At 32.7% G+C, this 20,092-nt stretch overlaps 2 protein-coding genes across 2 annotated transcripts; both read right to left on the reverse strand.

The window, feature by feature from the left end:
• Nucleotides 1–773: 773 nt before the first annotated feature.
• On the reverse strand, nt 774–4,294 carry LOC137737578 (purple acid phosphatase 3). The gene is made up of 6 exons (XM_068477108.2): nt 4,030–4,294; nt 1,953–2,109; nt 1,759–1,866; nt 1,404–1,660; nt 1,213–1,280; nt 774–1,121 (listed from the first exon to the last, which is right to left on the reverse strand). The coding sequence occupies exons 1-6, from the start codon at nt 4,201–4,203 to the stop codon at nt 887–889; spliced, it is 999 nt and encodes a 332-aa protein (XP_068333209.1). The 5' UTR covers nt 4,204–4,294; the 3' UTR covers nt 774–886.
• A 1,010-nt stretch (nt 4,295–5,304) lies between these two features.
• On the reverse strand, nt 5,305–9,736 carry LOC137738103 (purple acid phosphatase 3). Its single transcript, XM_068477711.2, has 7 exons — nt 9,482–9,736; nt 6,797–6,953; nt 6,583–6,690; nt 6,327–6,454; nt 6,026–6,154; nt 5,854–5,921; nt 5,305–5,716 (listed from the first exon to the last, which is right to left on the reverse strand). Exons 1-7 carry the CDS (start codon nt 9,689–9,691, stop codon nt 5,503–5,505), a joined length of 1,014 nt encoding a protein of 337 aa, XP_068333812.2. The 5' UTR covers nt 9,692–9,736; the 3' UTR covers nt 5,305–5,502.
• Between the last annotated feature and the right edge of the window lie 10,356 nt (nt 9,737–20,092).

Below are 20,092 nucleotides of genomic sequence, written 5' to 3' on the forward strand. Positions count from 1 at the left end.
CGGAGAGCCGAAAATGAGTGAGCCAGAAGCAGCAGAAGAAGGCAGTTGCCGCCGCCTCATCCTCCACGAATTCCTTTCCCTCCAAGAATGCAAGGAGCTGGCTCACCCATTTCGGCTGGCTACAGACCCAATGTTTTCTCGACCACTGTCGCGCACCTCGTCGCCACCAAAATTAATCGGAACATATTTGTCAGGATGTTGTGATATACACAGCTGACAGCCACAACATCCTTTTTTCCTTGGTGGGTCTGATTTGCTGTCTGATATCATTTGGCAGACAACTGATGGCGAAAGACACGCTGGCATTATGGTTCAGTCGTGATGCTACTTATGACGAGGATAATTAACTTGTATCTTTCTCTCTCAGAGTCTGCTGCATGATAATGTTCATAAATTACGTCTACCTTTGCCAGCATCTAGTAATATGTACTGGTTTTCACCTGACCAAACTTCTTCTGATCACCAGTTGGGTTTTGGTATATGCCAGGCAAGACTGCATTTTCTTGGATATGATCTACTTGTCCGTCAATACAAGAGCCACTGTTACAACATTGCCGAGTTAACGATGGAGCCACTGCGATTAGCAAGGGGAGATGAGTTGTTTGACCACGAGTTTCATCAACATACTGCATGCACTTCGGGTATTCATACCAATGCTGACTGTCATTTTCTGTTGGTATAAGGCGTAGCTAAGTTGGCCAAGACAGTGTACCTCCCTCTTTGCCCCAACATTTGAATTCTCCACACCGTAGTTTAGACCAGATTAAACTAGATTACTAGAGAATTTATATTGCAATTACTGAAATTTTTGTGTAACAGATGTTCACGACGCCGTATACACGAGCAAGTTTTATTTTCCAATAACTAAACTAGCAGAGTTACTATTTTAAGAGTAGGTGAATGTTCTGTGAGTGGCTGAGTCGATCTCTTTGGAAATGCTCCATTTGTGTAAGACATTGCCAGAAACATCATAGTATGCAACATCAGCACTGGCCTTGGTCATGTGAAACGACATGAAACCTTGTCCGTCGTAATACAACTTCAACTCCTCTGGACTCCACGACTTTATATCACCTCTCCATGCCTTGGACCCACCTCCACTTGTAAAGAACTGAATTTGACTGCATAATTAACAACCAGTTAAACCAAATTGATTTGTGTTTACGTATGTAATACCAAGTTAATATCAAGTTTTTGTGTGTACAAATTTACCTATCAGAATCACTGATGTGCTCTAAGCAATGGTCATGTCCATTCACGTAAAAATCGATATTATTTGACTGGAGAAAAGTGGGAGTGAAAATAAAAAATTAGAAACAAACAAGCGATATTAAAAAGAAGAAGTCAAACGTAAGACCTTGAGAGATAAGGGTCAATGCATTGTTTAGGAACATCTAGGTTACCTTAAGGATTGGGAGAAGATGGGTTACAAGTTCTTCGGTGACACCATGATGTCCTGCACTTAAAATAGTATGGTGACCGACCACAATTTTCCATTTTGCTGTGGAAATTTTCAGTGCCGAATCCTCATCCTTCAAGAGATTTGAAAGGTATTCCGCCCGAGGAGTCACACCTCTCCAATCATAAGTATGCTCCTTTGGATTTGTAAAGTAATCATCCACAAATGGGGTTGTGTCCACAAAGTAAAATTCTACGATTTCTGGAGTATCGACAAAATAGCAAAACATATTAGTTGCACATAATAAAATCGGTAAAAGGCTTATTAGTGACTAATTAATGAGTGCGAATAAATACTACCTGCATCTAAAATGAATGATCTTAAGCAAAGCCATCTACTGTCAATTGCTCTGAGAACAGGACTCAATTGTGCTTCGACATCACCCCGATAGTCATGGTTGCCCAACACTGCATGAAACAAATTAACCACTTAATTGTACCATTAAGGATACTATTACGTGTGGTATAATTAACTGATTAAGTAAGTAATTTACCATTGTACCATTGCTTCTTTAAGCTGGGAGCAGTATAAATATTGGAAAACGATTCGTTAAATGCTGGATCATCGACGCCTGTCAAACCATCTTCGTAGAAATTATCACCAGTGGAGATGACAAAGTCTATGTCTGATTTCTCTCCAATTAACCCCATCTACAATCCGCAAGTAATTTCAGCATAAAGTCAGTAATAATTAAATAGGGATTAAAGTTAATAAAATCTGCTTAAGTTAAACCACATGCATTGCCGAATGAACATCTCTAATAGTCAAAAACAACCAGTCTTGATCTTTCTTGAGCTGAAAGTCACAGGTACGTACCAAATAAGTAAGGATACTGATCCGCAAGTAATTTCAACGTAAAGTCAGTAATAATTAATTAGGGATTAAAGTTAATAAAATCTGCTTAAGTTAAACCACATGCATTGCCGAATGAACATCTCTAATAGTCAAAACAACCAGTCTTGATCTTTCTTGAGCTGAAAGTCACAGGTACGCACCAAATAAGTAAGGATACTGTGAGTGATTGGAATGGTCGCCAAATTGAAAGAAAACTGCTAGACTAAAGAGACAGAAAACGACCCATTTGGAATATGCATGGAGTATCAAATTCTGGCCTTAGCTTGTACTAGAGGATATGCTTGGAAATATACCCTCCCAAACACGGCTTATGTAAAGAGTGATGTTATTCTGACACATAAAACTGAAATATGTGCTCTTGTTCACTGAGACTAATTTATGATTTTGTATATGAGTAAAACCCTAGCAAAGGACTAAACCCCACTCAAACAATAAGAGTAAATTATAGCAATGGTTCCTCAATTTTAATCAAATTGAAGCAATGGTCCATCAACTAAAAATCCATTACCATTGGTCCCTCAACTCATTAAAATGTGTAGTTATGGTCATTTTCGTCAACTTCGTCAGAATTTTGTCAAAATGAGTTATACTGAAATGACCATTGCTACAATTGTGTTAAAGTTGAGAGACCAATGATAATGGATTTTTAATTGAGAGACCATAGCTACACGTTTTGATGAGTTGATGGACCAATATTAATGAATTTTTAGTTGAGAGACCATTGTTCCAATTGAGTTAAAGTTAAAAGGCTATTACTACAGTTTACTCCAAACAATAATACCGATCACCATCCTAGACTTTTAAAATCGATTGAGGAAAGAAGTTCACTTAACTAACTTCAATGTCAATTATTCAACATGAATAATTAACTAAGAGCAAATTGAAGAGGATAATTCAATATTTTTTTTTCTTCAGAAAAGTAGATTGATACCCAACTAGATAAATAATGGGATTATGATTCTCTTCCCTCCTATTTCTATCCCCTTCCATCCTTTCCTCTCACATTCTCTATTTTGTCTTTTTCTTTCTGTAAAAAATTAATATAAGATGTTAACGTAACTTAATCGGAGGAGAGGGAAGAGGAGGGAAAAAGAGAAGGGAGAGAATCCTATTCCTAAATAATGCTTGTAAAAATTATCTGTTGTGATTGATACTGATATGGGATATGCTTGGAATTGTACCTTCAAATTCAAAGAACTTGGCCGCACATTAATTTGTGGTACCTTTTCATTTATTTATATCCACAATTTATATATTAAAAGTAATGCAATGTAGATTAAATACGCAAATTAAAAGATATGTTACTAATAAGAAATGAACACGTGAATTAAAATTTAAGTAATAATCTAAATATCAATTTGTATGTCATTTAATTTATAAAACTTAATCTCTTTAGCATTATCCATATTTTAGTTGCCCGCCTAAAAATTAAGTGTCTGTAAGGCCCAAATACCGTTTATATTCTTCCTTTATTTGCGTAAATTTTCAGTTTCATGAAATTTCAGTATTGCTTAATTTTGTCAAAAGATGGTGAAATTTTTTGAAAGAAGCGTAGTAATATAATTAGGCATGTAAATGAGGTAAGTGTATCAGCTTAAATCAATGAAATTAACGACATCATATGCATGCAAAAGCATGCAAACATTTAAATGTAAACTACAGAGAGATGATAACAATGAAAAATTCAAATGAAATGATACATATGTAGAACGTACCTGGAGAGCAACTTGAGATTGGTTGTATTGTCCCCGTCTTCCCCAATCTCCGACAACCAGGAAGCTGAGAGAGCCATCTGGTTTTGGTGCCTGCTTAAAACGTTGAAGCTCAGCTGCGCAAGCAACCAAACAAAGTGACAGGAGGCATCCCCTGAAGTGAAGGGAGGAAATCATGGCTTTATGATTATTAGAAGTATTAGACAAAGAAGCCACGAGAGTTTGAGTTTTCCGTCGAAAATTGTGAGAGAATTGAGTCAAGTGGCTTTGAGGAAGAGCTATATATATATACTACCTGAAGTTCCCAATAGTACCAGCTTTTCTAAAAGAACCCTCATTTATTCCTTTTTATTTAATTTTTATAGAAAAATCACATCAGATCTTGTAGAATTTATCTTATAATTTCTTTTTGAGTGATACTCGTGAAACCAAATATTTATACTAATGTACTAATAATGTGTAAAACCAACATACAATGAGATCAACTAATTAATTGACGTAATATGTGTGCATCACTTGTCACATTAGATGATATGTCAATGTAGTATGAAATGCAATATTCATAACATTTTTCTTTGTTTTTTATAATCTCAAAGCTCGTAATTTGGTAGAGAGATAGCTGTTAAAAAAATGCCTATACAAAAGAAATATGTGCATTTATCATTTCCATAAAATGATAAATGCAATACTCATAACTCTCTTTTCAAACCCCCTTGTCTCAATCTCTCTCCACGTCATTCTAACTCACCTAATCTTCCACAAAGAAAAAAGTTTATCAAAAACCCTATAAATGAACGGCTTATACTTAACGTACGTATACACTTTGGTACATCACCATTAACATCAAATCTTCCTTTTATTAATTTTCAACCATTCGCTTCAATTACTCATATTTTCATTTATGTTCGAATTGTTTTTATTTTTTATTGTTAGAAAATTCAACGGTAAGAAGAGAATTTTATTGACATCGAAAAAAAAATAGTATATCTAGTCCAAAAAGACATAGATTTAACCTCTCATAATACAAAACAAAAAAAAGATAAAAAAATATATGAAAAAGAAAAGGAACATAAATTACAAATTAAAGGAGAGTGAACTTTTCCCCAAATTTGAATTGCATTCCCATATCCCATAATTCAAACATCTGCTAGGTTTTCATGGACTAGGCCGGAATTTACTTCGTCCTGCAAAATGATGGGCTACTTTCCGAAAAGGAACAAGCGATCAGTTTTCTTCCTAGCTATTAATAGTTTAATTATGTTTAAGCAGATCAGCTGGGAAGATTAAGCAAAATAATTTCCATTAATCACATAGGCACTTATAAAATATTGCCTCTTGTTACTTGCATTACAATATATAAAATATTGCCTCTTGTTACTTGCATTACAATATACACACACACACACACACACACACACACACATACTAGACTAAGAACCTTAAACAGATTGCATATACTTCTGCATGTCCACCTCTCTACATGAAAGAGTAGTGCTGCTTTGATGTCCCCCATTTGTGCAAGACATTGCCAAAAACATCATAGAATGCAATATCCAATTCGGTTTGAGTGATTTGCACTGACATGAAACCCTGCCCATCGTAGTACAACTTCATTTCGCTTGGACTGTACGGGCTAACTACACCCCTCCATGCCTTTGAACCACCACCACTTGTTAGAAATTGTAGTGGGCTGCACAGAAATGCTTCAAATTAGATCCCATGCATAAAAGTAGTTATATACTAATAGAACAATAATTTTATTTAGACACATAAAATCGATTCATTTGTTAAATTCATGCGTATTAAAGAGTTACAAAATGCTAGTACCTGTTGGGACTGCTTATGTGTTCTAAGCAATGGTCGTGGCCATTGACGTAAAGATCGACATTGTTTTCCTGAAAATTTATAGACATTTGAGCAAAAAGAGAACAAAAAAGAAAAACAAGGGAAAAAGGCGAGCGTTTTGTTTTTCCTTCCTAGTTTTAGCATGAGTCTCTACCAGAAGAATTGGGAGAAGCTGTGTTACAAGCTCCTTAGTTTCACCATGATATCCAGCGGTTCTAATCGCGTGGTGACCAACCACAATCTTCCACTTTGCATTAGAATCTTTTAATGCTGAATCCACATCCTTTCACAAAGCAAAAATTAAACTTCTTAATTACAGATATGATCTCTAATTTATAGAGACAACCGCAGGCATAGAGCTAATTTTTTGGGTTTCTAAACATTGTTTGGAGATATTTTAAAGTTAATTTATTTAGTCGTAAGTCTTAATTATGTTTGATGAGAAAACAAATTACCTTGAGAATATTTGATAGGTAATAATTTCGGGGTAATATGCCACTCCAGTCATAGACAGAGCCCTTCGGATTAGTGAAGTATTTATCAACAAAGGGAGTTGTATCCACAAAGAAGATTTCCACAATTTCTGCCAAAATAGACAAATAACATTGAGATAAATAACCAAAAAAAAAAATCCTTATTAAAAAACTAAATCTCCTGTTTAGATTATAATTAATTATTGATAATAATTATGTAGTATGGCCTTAGCCTTACCGGCATCAACTATGAAGGATCTCAAGCAAAGCCATTTGCTATCCGATTTCCTAAGGACAGGACTCAACTGTGCCTCAACATCACATCTATAATCATGGTTACCCAGAACTGCAATACAATAATTAAAAAAAAACATGAATTAATTTTTTTAATTTAAAGAAAATTCCTTATTGTTTTATAAGTGAATATATAATTAGGGTTTAGGAATACATACCACTGTACCACTGCTTTTGCAAGCTTGGTGCTGTGTAGATTTTGCTAAATGAGTCTTCAAATTGTGGATCATCGATGCCCGTCAATCCATTTTCGTAAAAATTATCGCCGGTGGATATTACAAAGTCAATATCCAACTTCTCTCCAATTATTCCCATCTAGAAATTAAGTGTATAAAAGTAGGTTAGTAAAGTTAAATCATTCCTGACAGACACTTTTTTTGTATAAGGAAAACTAATGAAAATGGCTTGAAAACTTTGAGTTTTAATGATAAGAACAAAATAAAGGGTTAAGTGAATACTACCATGATTGACTTTTTAGTGTAAAAATATGATTTTTCGTTAAAGTGAACAGTACCGTGAGTTTTTCGTTAAAACTCCCTTTTATATATCCATCTTCTAAATCGAATAAAGAAAAAAAAAATTAACAGACAAAAATAAACAAAAATATATAGAAAAGTAAAAAAAAAATAAAAGAAACTCATGAACGCATTATTTATTGGCAATAAGTAGGACTATATATATATAAGGAATTGTTATTGGTACTCCAAAATTCTTATTTTGCATTCCAAACTTTCTATATTTAGAAAGAAAAATAAACTTGTGAGAAGTGTAGAATGAGATTTTTTGAATAACAGTTCCCTATATATACTAGCATATGGGCACACACACAAAGTGTGTGAAATTTTTTTTTTTTTTTGTTTTTGAAATAGAAGGAGATAGGAAGAGAGTGATAGAGAATGTGGGAGTGAGATTTTTTTTTTTTTTTAATTAGAGATATGTTAAAATTACATGTATGTGAGACTTTGAAAAAAAAAAGCAAAATTTGGTTGTGTGAAATTACATTTCTGCCCCGTATTTCTTATTCATGTTCTGCTTTAATTAGATGGTTAAACTAATAATTTCATATAATTTTGGTTGAGAATGAGTGCTTTATTAACTAATTAGTAGAGATGTATATAATTAAATGATTATAAAGCATTATTTTATCGGCAAAAAGGGGGCCATTCTCCTTTTGTGCATGCAGTGCAAGCAAAACATTGGGATGAGAATAATACAGGACCAAAAGAGTTATGGCCAATATATCCGCAATTTAGCTGTCCATGCTAGCAAAAGTGGAATGGGGTTGTATGCTACAATAATATAAATACATTTAAGTAGCACCCAATATATTGTTGTGTTCAATCCAATCCAATATCTTTCATACTTTGAAGTAGACAAATCATGGTGTTCGGTCTCAGAATATTGGATATCCTTCTCATTGCCACTGAAGTAGTGATAATATTCTCCTCCAGATCAAACCAATATATATTTATAGCTTTAAATATAATTCGTATAAGTTAGAAAAATAATCCATGTAAGTGAAATATAGCCATAGTTTTCGTTTACAAATTACAAAAACTGCCATTGAAAGAAAATGAAGTTCGGTAGACAACATCCCAAGGATTCAGCTGCCGTTTTAATATTTTTGTTTGAATCATTGCTTTCTCACGTTTTGATCTCTCTTCAGTTGTGTTTTTAGCATGCTACTGCCCTACCTTTGTACAACTATCAACACAAGACTATATGTTTGATAGAGTAATGCTAAGGAGATCAACTATTTAAACCAAATTGTCAACAATCACATCATATGATTTATAAAATCTGATCTACATACCTAGCATTACCCTATCAAATATATAGTCTCAAGTTCATAGTTCAAATAGGTATGAAAATTTCGCTCAGAGTTTTTCTAAACCCTAATCTGACTCATCACTTTAAAAAGAAAAAGTTTGATTGGAAAGCTAGTCAAATGGTTAAATTTGAAAATATACAATTTTGAATTGTAACACGTTCTAAGAATTGGGCTAAAATCAACTTTTCTATATAATTAATTAATTGAACATCAATTCAAAATCTGGATATAATTCAAGAGTCTAAATAATTTAATTTACTAAGACAAGGTATTTCATTTCTCATTTAAAAGTGTACAACGTTACATATTATGCTAGAAAGGAGTAGATAGCTTGCCACCAGTTGTAAGAAGAAAGAATTAGAGCATCCATCTCAAAACCAATTAATTGTTATCTGTAAAGATGCCCAAAATCACTTAGACACCAAAAGGATTCTATGGGACGATATATATATATATATATATATATATATATATATATGGAATCGTTATTAGCACTCCAAAAATCTCATTTTACACTTCAAACTTTCTATAATTAGAAAGAAAAAATACACTTACGAGGAGTATAAAATGAGATTTTTGGAGTGCTAATAACAATTCCTTATATATATATATATATATTGTAAGAGTATGAGTTTAAGAACATTACTATGTTATTATGATACATCTCACTAGAATTAGAGCACACCTAACTTATCTAACTCACCTTTATTCACTTCATTCATGACAAATGGTGAAGAGGCTTTAACATTACGTAATAATTTGGAAAAGCTTAAATTTTCCGATATCGGATATATATTGAGATTGAGAAATTTTGTTGGAAACAAGCAACTATTTAAGCTACGAGTCTACGACACTCATTGAACTTCTGACACCTGTATATACTTTCCTTACACTAGGTATTGTTTACATGATGGATACTAGAAACAGGTCAAAGATTAAGATTAAGAAAACACAATAATCAAACTGTATGTACATCGACGTAGAAATCAAGTATTATAAGGAAGTAATGTACCTGATTAGCAACTTGAGATTGGTTGTAGGCTCCTCTTCTTCCCCAATCCCCCAGAACCAAAAAGCTGATAGACCCATCGGCTTTCGATGCGTGCGGGAATCGTTGTAGCTCCGCTGCAGAAGATGTAAAAGATGACAAGGTGCATAGAATTATTAGACCAGAGAACAGAATACTTGACCTCATCATGGTCATGTTTTCCATATCTAGCATCTAGGTGGGAGCAGAAGTAAGAGTAGAGGAATGGTGAGCAAAGCAAAGCAAGGCAAGCTATCTATTTATATGGTTGACGAGTTGGGTTAACGTTGCATACTAATTAATTAACATATAAATAGATATATTACACAGAAAGTTATCGATGACGATGTGTGTGGTTTAAGCAGTACTGCACAATAGGGTGGCTTAAAATGAATAATAGATAAAAAGGGAATATAGAACCAAAAAGAGTAATGGACAGCATGAGGTCCGCGAGGCCACACATGACTTGTACGATTTATTATACACAAACGGACAAGAAACCTCCACTTATGTACATCGCACTAAGGGATCCACTAGTAAAGGCGTGACACTCACCCACATCATGTAATTATGGTTTATTTTTAGCTCTACGCTTCCTGAAATTTGATTTTAATTCTATTTTCCTTTCTAAAATTTAAAAGTTGTTACATTACTTTTTGAAGCTTAAAATTTGTTTTACATTATCTTCTTTATGTTATTTCTATTAAAAAAGCAAACAAATATGTCGATGTAGATTAAAATGTACATTTCTAGAATAAGTTTTTTTTATAGCTACGTTTCATGAAACTCGATTTCGATCACACTTCCCCCTTAAAACTCAAAAGTCATCATTTTACTTCCTAAAACACAATAGTCGCTCCACTTTGGCTTGTTTTTGTGTATTCCGTTAAGTAACTCTCCGAACCCTCTCTCTCTCTTTAATCATTGTCGTTACATTCATCCCTTCTTTATCCATCTCCATCTACCTTATCATTAGTTCCATTAATTTCTTGATTTCTTATATTCTTAATCGGAAAAATAACATAAATAATCCCTGGGTATTTTTTTAGAACAATTCCTGGACATAGAGTAGAGGTGTCAAACGGGCCATGATGAGGTATTTGGATTTCGTTTAGGAAGAGGGAGATGAGGAGAGACGGAAGATCATGAAGAGATGGGGGTGTGGCATCATCATAGTTGGAAGTAACATAAACAAGGCAATGTGGAGCGAATTTTGGGTTTCAAGAAGTAAAGTGGTGACTTTTGAGTTTCAAGGGGGTAAAGTATGATCAAAATCGAGTTTCAAGTAGCTTAGCTACAAATAAGCCTAAACTTAACGGTTATTTAACGAAATACACACAATTAAACTAAAGTGGAGCGAATATTGAGTTTTGGAGAGTAAGGTGGCGACTTTTGAGTTTCAAGAAGTAAAGTGACGACTTTTGAATTTCAAGGGGCAAAGAGTATCAAAACAGAGTTCTAAGGAGTGTAACTAAAAATAAGCTTATAATTATTTGCCACTATTATGGGCAACTGGCTAATGCAGTTTCAAACATACTGTAAATTAAGCAGGCTACTAATTTGGTCATAATATATCAATTATAATCCATAGTTCAGTTATCTATGATGAATACAATCTAGACTAAACCAAGTTCTAAATTCAAATTAGTCTACTTGAAGCTAATTGTTAAATTTTTAAGTTATATTCTCTTTTGGGAGTTCCAACGCCATCTTTTGGAGGGATTCCTCAACGCATTCCTGCACGATATGTGGGAGAATGGGTGACTATAGCTTCAGTTGGATTTTTAAGTTTTATTAAGTCAGATTCCTTTTTGAAGGGTCATCGGCTTCGTCAAAAAAAAAAAAAAAAGGGGGGGCCAAAAACACCTACAATTAAAGTGAAATATAACTTAAGTACTCCAATAAGTGTTTCGTAAACAAATAAAAGAAAGGATAAAAAAGAATTAACAAAGCTTTGGATAATCGACCCCGGAATGTAACTGCCCCAAGTTCAACCAACGCGTCCTCCTCATACGGTTTGTATTTCCTTTTATATGACTACTTAGCTTTCTTGTAGATCAAGGAATCTCTTTCTTTTGTAGCTCTAGGCTATCTTATGGTGTTTAAATTAAGGGTCAGTTACTAGTATGGAATTATATATATTAGAAATGACCCAGAAAGTTTCAAGGAAACGTGATATACTCATATACATGCAGAGAAGTTTATAAGATGCACAAGGCGTATGCATGCAAAATGAATGACGCAGACGTCCACACTATATATATGGAACATGAATTTTTGTTTTCTGAACTGCATCCACAACCACAAATCTGCCTTTTATCTGTCAAAATTAACAAAATGTATATTCTAGTGTATGCACTGCAACGGCTGAAAGCAAAAACAAACAGGAGAACGAAAAATCTTTTATCCCTAACACCGAATGATGTACAATGTCAATCACAACAATATGTAATTCTATTGTTTGAATAAAAATAATAATAATGTTGGCACGAGAAGAAGTAGGTTCACGCCGTAAAATTTAGGTCTCATAATTGATTAAAAAGGCTAGTCTGTTTACGTATTTTGTGAATAATTTGAGATTGAAAACAGCTATATGCCGATATGGGTCTCAACTTGTGGAAAAATCCCCACCAAACGATATCTCTTCACTTTTCTTATCTTTGCAACCTAATTTATATCAACCAAAAGGCATTTAATATATAAAGTGGCACATCACAGCCTAGCTAGTTCTTACCGTCTCAGAGGGGACCTACATGTCATGTTCCCATATCTAATTATTTTTGTACAAGTTTTGTGGATGTATGGGGAAATTTTGGATGATTAGATGAAAATGAAGGCCACGTTATTGATATATGATGAATGAATCAACTTATTATTAGGTCATTTGTGATCATACGGTTTCTGAATACGTGTTACAGGTTTAATTAATCTTGATTAAACATAGAGGAATCAAAACCAATAGAAATTGCTCGATCGATGAAGCTGCAGTATTTGCATGTGCAGAGGATCCTCATCATAAATCATTCCACTGCAAGCATGTGCATGCCTATCCAAATTAATCCGAGAACAGCCACATGCATGTTCCATATCCAAAGGTCCCCGACAGATCCTGTGACCATATCCACTTACCAAATGAACGATCGATCCAATGATCATTCTATCTTTTATTTTTTTTATATTATGAAGAATTAATGTGCACAAGCATCGAATCCACATTATGACTATGAATATTATGAGGATATATGTGCTGTTTTCTGGTTATCTAATTGAATCAAGGACAACTTGGAAATCATGTGGAATATCAGAAGAAGAAAAATTGGAATTCCCTTACAAATAATGCAGAGAATCAATCGTGTACACATGCGGTCAAAAAATTAATAATGACATGTACATGTATAGAGTATCGCCAACTTCTAAATTAATTGTTTTACAAACTGAGCTAGTTATCTCGTAATTTCCTTCATAGATTGGTAGGAATCTGTAATGAGGAAGGAAATGGTTGATAATCGTCTAGGTTTAAATTTGGGAACGTTACATATGATGACTTTGCCCATACAAGCGATGGACATGAGAAGAGACAATTGTAATTTGTTTGAGACAATATTTTTTCATAAGTTCCCAATTTCTTCTCTCCGGCCTTATACAGCGCTTCCGCATCCTTCCGTACCATCCCTTCCGGACCTTCGTACCGCAGTACCTTAAGGCCCCGTGTGTTAGGCCTCCTTACTGGGGACTGGCTTAGCTGGGACAGCTATCCCATGTTTGGCGTAAGACGGGACTAACATAAATGACACTAAGTCCGACTTACTAAAAAAATAACTTAATAAATGGTCAAACAATATTTTTTAGAATTAATTAGGTGTTAGATATCGAAATAACTACAAAATAATAATTTAATAATAAATAAAATGAACATTTTTATCGTTCGGCGCTGCACCAAAGGCTTCATAATTTTTATCTAGTTTAGTCTAAGCCAAGCTAATCTAACTTAGTCTCTGAAACTAGTCTAATCCGATATAGTCCGATGCAATAAACACATCCTAATATATACTACCAGCAACTGTATCGTGACTATCAAAAATTTCTTTTCGATGGCAGCGCGCTGCAATGCGTTCCTCTGTGCTAGAATGCTAGAATGTTGATTACTGCTGCCGCGTCGCACCCAAATCCTTTAAACAAAATTAAATGAAACAACATTAATTAAAAAACTGATCATGTTTCTGGCTATGTTGAAATGACACTTGATCGAAAGCCAACTATGGTTAGCCCAGTGGTGAGGTTGGGCGTAGAATGATGGGTATGACGTAGGAGTAGATTAGATCCACAGTTCGAAACCCTCCCATTTAACGAAAAAGAAAATGAAGCTCGATCGATCCATCACATAAACCGGTTCAATAATAAGGATTGATTAGTTATCATCAATTTAGCAATCAAAACAAGTACTATGCACAAATTAATTTCAAGAATACTTACGTGCGCATAAATATGCATGCATGCATAGAAAAGAAAAGGGGGAAAAACAGAAGGGTTGAAAAAAAATAAGGGAATTGTGATCACACCTTTGAAGGCACGGTATGGAGAGCATCATCACGGGCCGCAGGTGGCATCGGTGGTATAATCACAGATGCCGTTCTTCCTTTTCTTTTCTCTCTTTATTCTGTTTCTGATCGTAACACACACACATACACATACATACATATAATGTAAGATAGATCAAATTTATAAACCATATGATGTGGTTGTTTATAATTGAATTTTTAATTAAATGTACATTAACGTGCTTATTTATTATTGGAACCATGTCATTTGATTTACAAATTTAGTTTAAAAGTTTGATTTCTCTAACATTAATTACATACATACACATATATATTAAGGGTTAAGCTTTTATTATTATTATTTTTTTTACTAAGGGTTAAGCTAATCGAATGCAAAAGAAGAGAGATCAGTTGAGTATTAAAGATACGTACACAGCTCACCATCACCACCTCCTCCTTAGTTCATAGTTTTTCAGCTTAATTTATTCACAACTCCTTTTTTGTAGGTTATTAAGTTGAATCTCAAAAAGAAACTCGTATGTTTTGAGCCAAAAAAGAAAAAAGAAAAAAAGGGAAACTTGTCCATCTGTAATTCATACAACTACCCTAAACCTTTCTCTTCAAGTCCACTTACTGAATGCACTCATTGACTTTTTCCTTTTATACATACCATAGATCATATATTCAATTTTTTTGTCTCCCTCTCCCTTCGATTTGGACTTGATATGGGAAGTTTTGAAGTGATTTTAGATCACCAATGAGTTTCTGACAATATATAACTTTTAGATTTTAAGTTATTTTTCAAGAAGTATTTCATTTTTATTAAAAAGTGCTTACAATAGATGCACTTCTGCTAAAATTGCTTGTGAGGAGAAGTATATTTTTAACATTATTCCCTTAAAAAAATCAAACGGGCCTGATATGTATACATTTTAGTGTGAATTAGCCCACGCATTGACCCCACTGTGGCCTTATATCAAAGAACCGAGAAAATAAACGGGCCTGATATGTATACATTTTAGGGTTATCGTTTCTTTTTCTTCTGAAAAAGAAAATGAGAAAAGATGGATAGACATTCATAAAGAAAAGAGAATAAGGTCAAATCTACAGTAATTAATATTTAATAATTTGGAGTTCTAGTTGGGTTTGTGTCAACAGTACAAGTGTCACATATGTCATGATATCTCATATATTCCACAAAGAATCACAAATCACTGTAGTCCCTGTTATGATCCACGAACAATTTAATTTTCTGGGCACAAATATTTATATTCCTTCCTTTAGGTTGACGTACCGTGTGAGAAGGAAAGTAATACAAACATGAAGCAATCAGCGTTGAGTATCGTTGAAATAAACAACGTATCTTTATACAGTAAAAAGATTAGAATACAGCTAAAATAAAAAGAAAACGTGTATGCATGAAAAACTTGATATCCAATTTCGTGGACGTCTTTTTTTGTTAGCTATGAATAAATTTACCACAATTAATTATTGGTTAAAATCAAGTAAACATAGTCAATCAAGTAACGTCGAAAACTAAAGAGATAAAAATCAAGTCGGCCTCAAATCTAAATAAGTACTTAGCATCGACCAATAATGTTTAGTTTGCGGCAATTTTTTTTAACTTTTTTTTTATTTGCAAGGTTTCCTCCCCCCGGGGCAAGTTGCAGGCTCATGTTTGTTAAATTAATTGCATCTTAGTCTTGATTAATCTTGATATAATATATATATATATGCCGTACATCTATTCTCTACCCAATAATTATTAATATATTATTCATCCCATTAACTATCTCAATTATGTGATCCATTCAAATGCGCAAAGTATTGGATAGACGGCAAATTCAGAGCCAACTAACTGTTTGATATGTGCATATTCGAATCCTTTATAAGGTTCATAAGATAACATGTTTTAGGCCACTTTATATTTCGAAAAATCCCTTAGGTCTATTAGGGCCTAGGTTAGCCAATTAACGTTTTATTTCTCAGACAATCTAATGCATTACCGTATATAAAATATAATAGCTGCATCGTTTACTACTGTTCGATGGAATCATTTTTTTATCAAAATAAAAATACATCATTTTTTCATGTTAAATTATTCTACATATGTATAATAGTTAAACTTGCCTACTAATTTACCTATACAAATAACGGTACTATAATGTAATATTTTCATATTTTTGAGTAATTTACCTGTTATATTCTCATACTTTTGGTAATTTATCTATAACATATGACACACTCCGACCTGGAATGTCCACCTGGACTCTGAATCGAGCTGTGCTGGCGGACATCAGAAATGTGACAAAGCCATAAAGTGCAGTTATTACGAATGGTGTGTTTGGCCAACACCAGGAAGGTGACGAAGCCATAAATGTTTAGAATATAATAAAATCGTAAAATTAGGGACAGATTCTCACAACATAATAGTCGGTACATTAATGTACAAAAAACCCCAAGTGTAATTGGTTTTTGTGTATCTACAAATTGGCCTGACGTGGAATGAAAATATTTACCTACTCCTTATTATGTATGTAAGTGGGGATATTGTTTTTCCAATATTCAAATAGGTAAACTAAAATACAAATTAATTTACCTATATTTTGATTTCTCTAACTTAGATACCTTTTCCATACAACGTTATTACAATATATTTAATGGAAAAAATATGAATGAAAAACAAAGTAATATAAAATATTACATATTTACCTATATTTATCAAAGAAAATAATAAATAAAAAAGTTTATAATAGATAAATAGAGGTTGAAGACCAAGAGTAACGGATAAAAAAAAAGGAGAAATTAGGTTTTCATCCTTCCTTTTGCTACTCCATTGATTAAAATCCTATTCCGTTTCAATTTTTGATCAAGGTCCTTGGGTATTAATAACATCATTAATTATTTCAATTAAAATATTTTTTATTTCTAAATATATTCATTTAATGTTAAAAATGTTACAATTAGTATATTTATATTTATGACTAAATTTTTTATCATATATTTTTAGTTTAGTTTTTACCCATTTGTAATTTGAAACCCTTTTTTAATTTGTACCAATTTTCTTTTCAGTTTAATTTGTAACCATATATTAATTTTTTTTTGTGCCCATATTTTTTAAAGTTTTATTTGTATTTGTACCCATATATATTTTTTAATTTATTTGTACCCATTTTATATTTTGCCAAATGTACCCATGCTAATTATATGTATCCATTCATGTAATTTTTTCAAATTTTTAATCTTAAAACGTACTCATTCTTAAATATACCAATTTGTTATATGTAAAATGTACCCTTTTTTATATAAAATCTATTCAATCTTTTTCTAATCCATTTTTAAACTTATATGGGTACATTCTTTTTTCTTTGATTTTAAAATGTATCCATGTCAAGTTTAATCGAAGAAATTTACTAATGTTATTAAGCCTAATATCTTTTTTTTTTTTTTTTGTGATTTTTAAAAATGTACCCATGTTTTGATACAATAATTTTTTGGTTAATTTTGATGACTATACCCATGTTTATACACACACACACACACACACAACAGTATATTTATATTTTAATATTTTAATCCCACAAATTATGGTTTTTTATTTAAAATATCATTTACATAAACAACTAAAATTTTTAATTTTTAATTTAAAAAATATAGTAACGTACATAGAAATAAATTTTCACATTAATTTCAGGGGCTTAGATCAAAAATTGAAAACCAACAAGGTTTCAATCAAAGAATATTCATAGTTAGGGACCGCATCCAAAGTCTCCCTAAAAAAAATGTAGTCTTCCTTTTTATGCGTTGATGAATAGCATGAATACCTTCTTCTTTTTTTCCCAAAATCATTAATTCGCCTTTTAAATTTTGCATAGTTTGAAAAATAATTCATGATATTAATACACATAATATCCATATAATGAATTATAGATACCAAATAAGTAATTAGGGGTATTTTAGACATCTAAAAATGAAAAATATGGAAAGTCAAACCGTGACATCCCACATCGCCCAAGGGAGTGATCCTTATATGTATATTCTCATCTCTACCTAGCACGAGGCCTTTTGGGAGCTCACTGGCTTCGGGTTCTATGGGAACTCCGAAGTTAAGCGAGTAGCGCACAAGAGCATTCCCAGGATGGGTGACCCATCAAGAAATTCTCGTGTGAGTTCCCAGAAACAAAACCGTGAGGGTGTGCTGGGGGCCTAAATTGGACAATATTATGCTACGGTGGAGTTGGGACCGAGATGTGACACAAACAAAATTAATGAATTTGCTTATATGTAACCTAGTAAATAGGTTTTATTCAGACAAAAAAAATATGTGGGATTTTGTGTAAAGAAACGCGTCATTGCAATGATATGTAATTGTTACGTGCATGTAATTTGCTGATTTCAAGCTGATGAGATGAAGCTAAGCCTGCATCACTTAATGTTAACTAGGATCGGGCCGATCGGACGTGACTAGCTTGTTGTGCCCCAATTTGCCCAAATATCGCACCAAATATATATGTCCTAAATAACAACTATGAGCACATATGCTAATAATTAATATGTATCATTAGGAGATCATATTAATTAATACAAAATCGCGGAGGTACAAGAACACAAACACAAACATTCAGAAAAAACACAGCGTAAAATATTGTGTTTTTTTCAATATGACAAAAAGATGACATTTTTATTGGAAACATTGGGCTCACCATCCATCCAAATAAGAAAATTGGATTGGTGGTTTGCTTCTTGTGGCTGTCATTAGTGCCTATCAAATCCCAAAAATACGTATGGTGTGTAAATTATAAACTCATTAATATTGGTTGATTACGATAGTATACAAATTTTTTATTTGATTGGAGTTGTTAAAATTGCTGTTTTTGCCGGATAATTTAAAATTGGAATCTTGTGAACAAGTTGCAGTGTGATTGGAAAGTGTAGTATACACTTCGAAAAAAAAATACTTGAAAATTTGGAAGGCTTTCAATGTTAGGTTAAGATACTGGTCGATGGTCACGTACCATTAATTTTAAATCCATTTAATTTCTTTATACACCAACTTGTGAATTTCTGCCGGCGGCTCTGGAAAAACTCGAACTACAATTCTACAAACGACTTGCATATTGCATGCTCTGAGGCCATCCCTGATATGATATTCCAGCCAGCCGAATACATCAGACCATACCTTTAGTTAAATCAGCTTTTTGGAAACATGTTTGTGCTATCAATGAAGAGTCAACAGTACTGAGTGCCCCTTTTTTTGGATGTGTCTTCTCAGTGTCTATATGTGAAATATATACATACATATATATATATATATTTTTTTTTTTTCTAGTTGGATACAATAAAAAGTATGTATCTGACTTCTTGCAAATTAAATTATATATAGGGAGACTTTGGATGTGGTCTTTAGTTATGAATATTCTTTGATTGAAACCTTGTTGGTTTTTAATTTTTGATCGAGGTTCCTGAAATCAATGTGATAATTTATTTCTATATACGATACGTTACTATATTTTTTAAATTAAAAATTAGAAATTTTAGTTGTTTATATAAATGAGATTTTAAATAAAAAACCATAATTTGTGGGATTAAAAATATTAAAATATAAATATACTATTGTGTGTTTATATACACACACACACACACACACACACACATGAGTACATTCATCAAAATTAACCAAAAAAATTATTGTATCAAAACATGGGTACATTCTTCAAAATCACAAAAAAAAAAAAAGATATTAGGCTTAATAACATTAGTAAATTTCTTCGATTAAACTTGACATGGATACTTTTTAAAATCAAAGAAAACATAATGTGCCCATATAAGTTTAAAAATGGATTAAAAAAAATTGAATAGATTATATATATATATATATATATATATATATAAAGGTACATTCTACGTATAACAAAATAAAAAGTTTTACATGAATAGGTACATATAATTAGCATGGGTACATTTAGCAAAAATAAAAAGTACAAATAAAATATATATATATATATGGGTACAAATACAAATAAACTTTAAAAAATATGGGCACAAAAAGTAATTAATA

Source organism: Pyrus communis, chromosome 13 (assembly GCF_041283825.1).
Source record: "Pyrus communis isolate YQ-2024b chromosome 13, ASM4128382v1, whole genome shotgun sequence".
Taxonomy (NCBI): Eukaryota; Viridiplantae; Streptophyta; class Magnoliopsida; order Rosales; family Rosaceae; genus Pyrus; species Pyrus communis.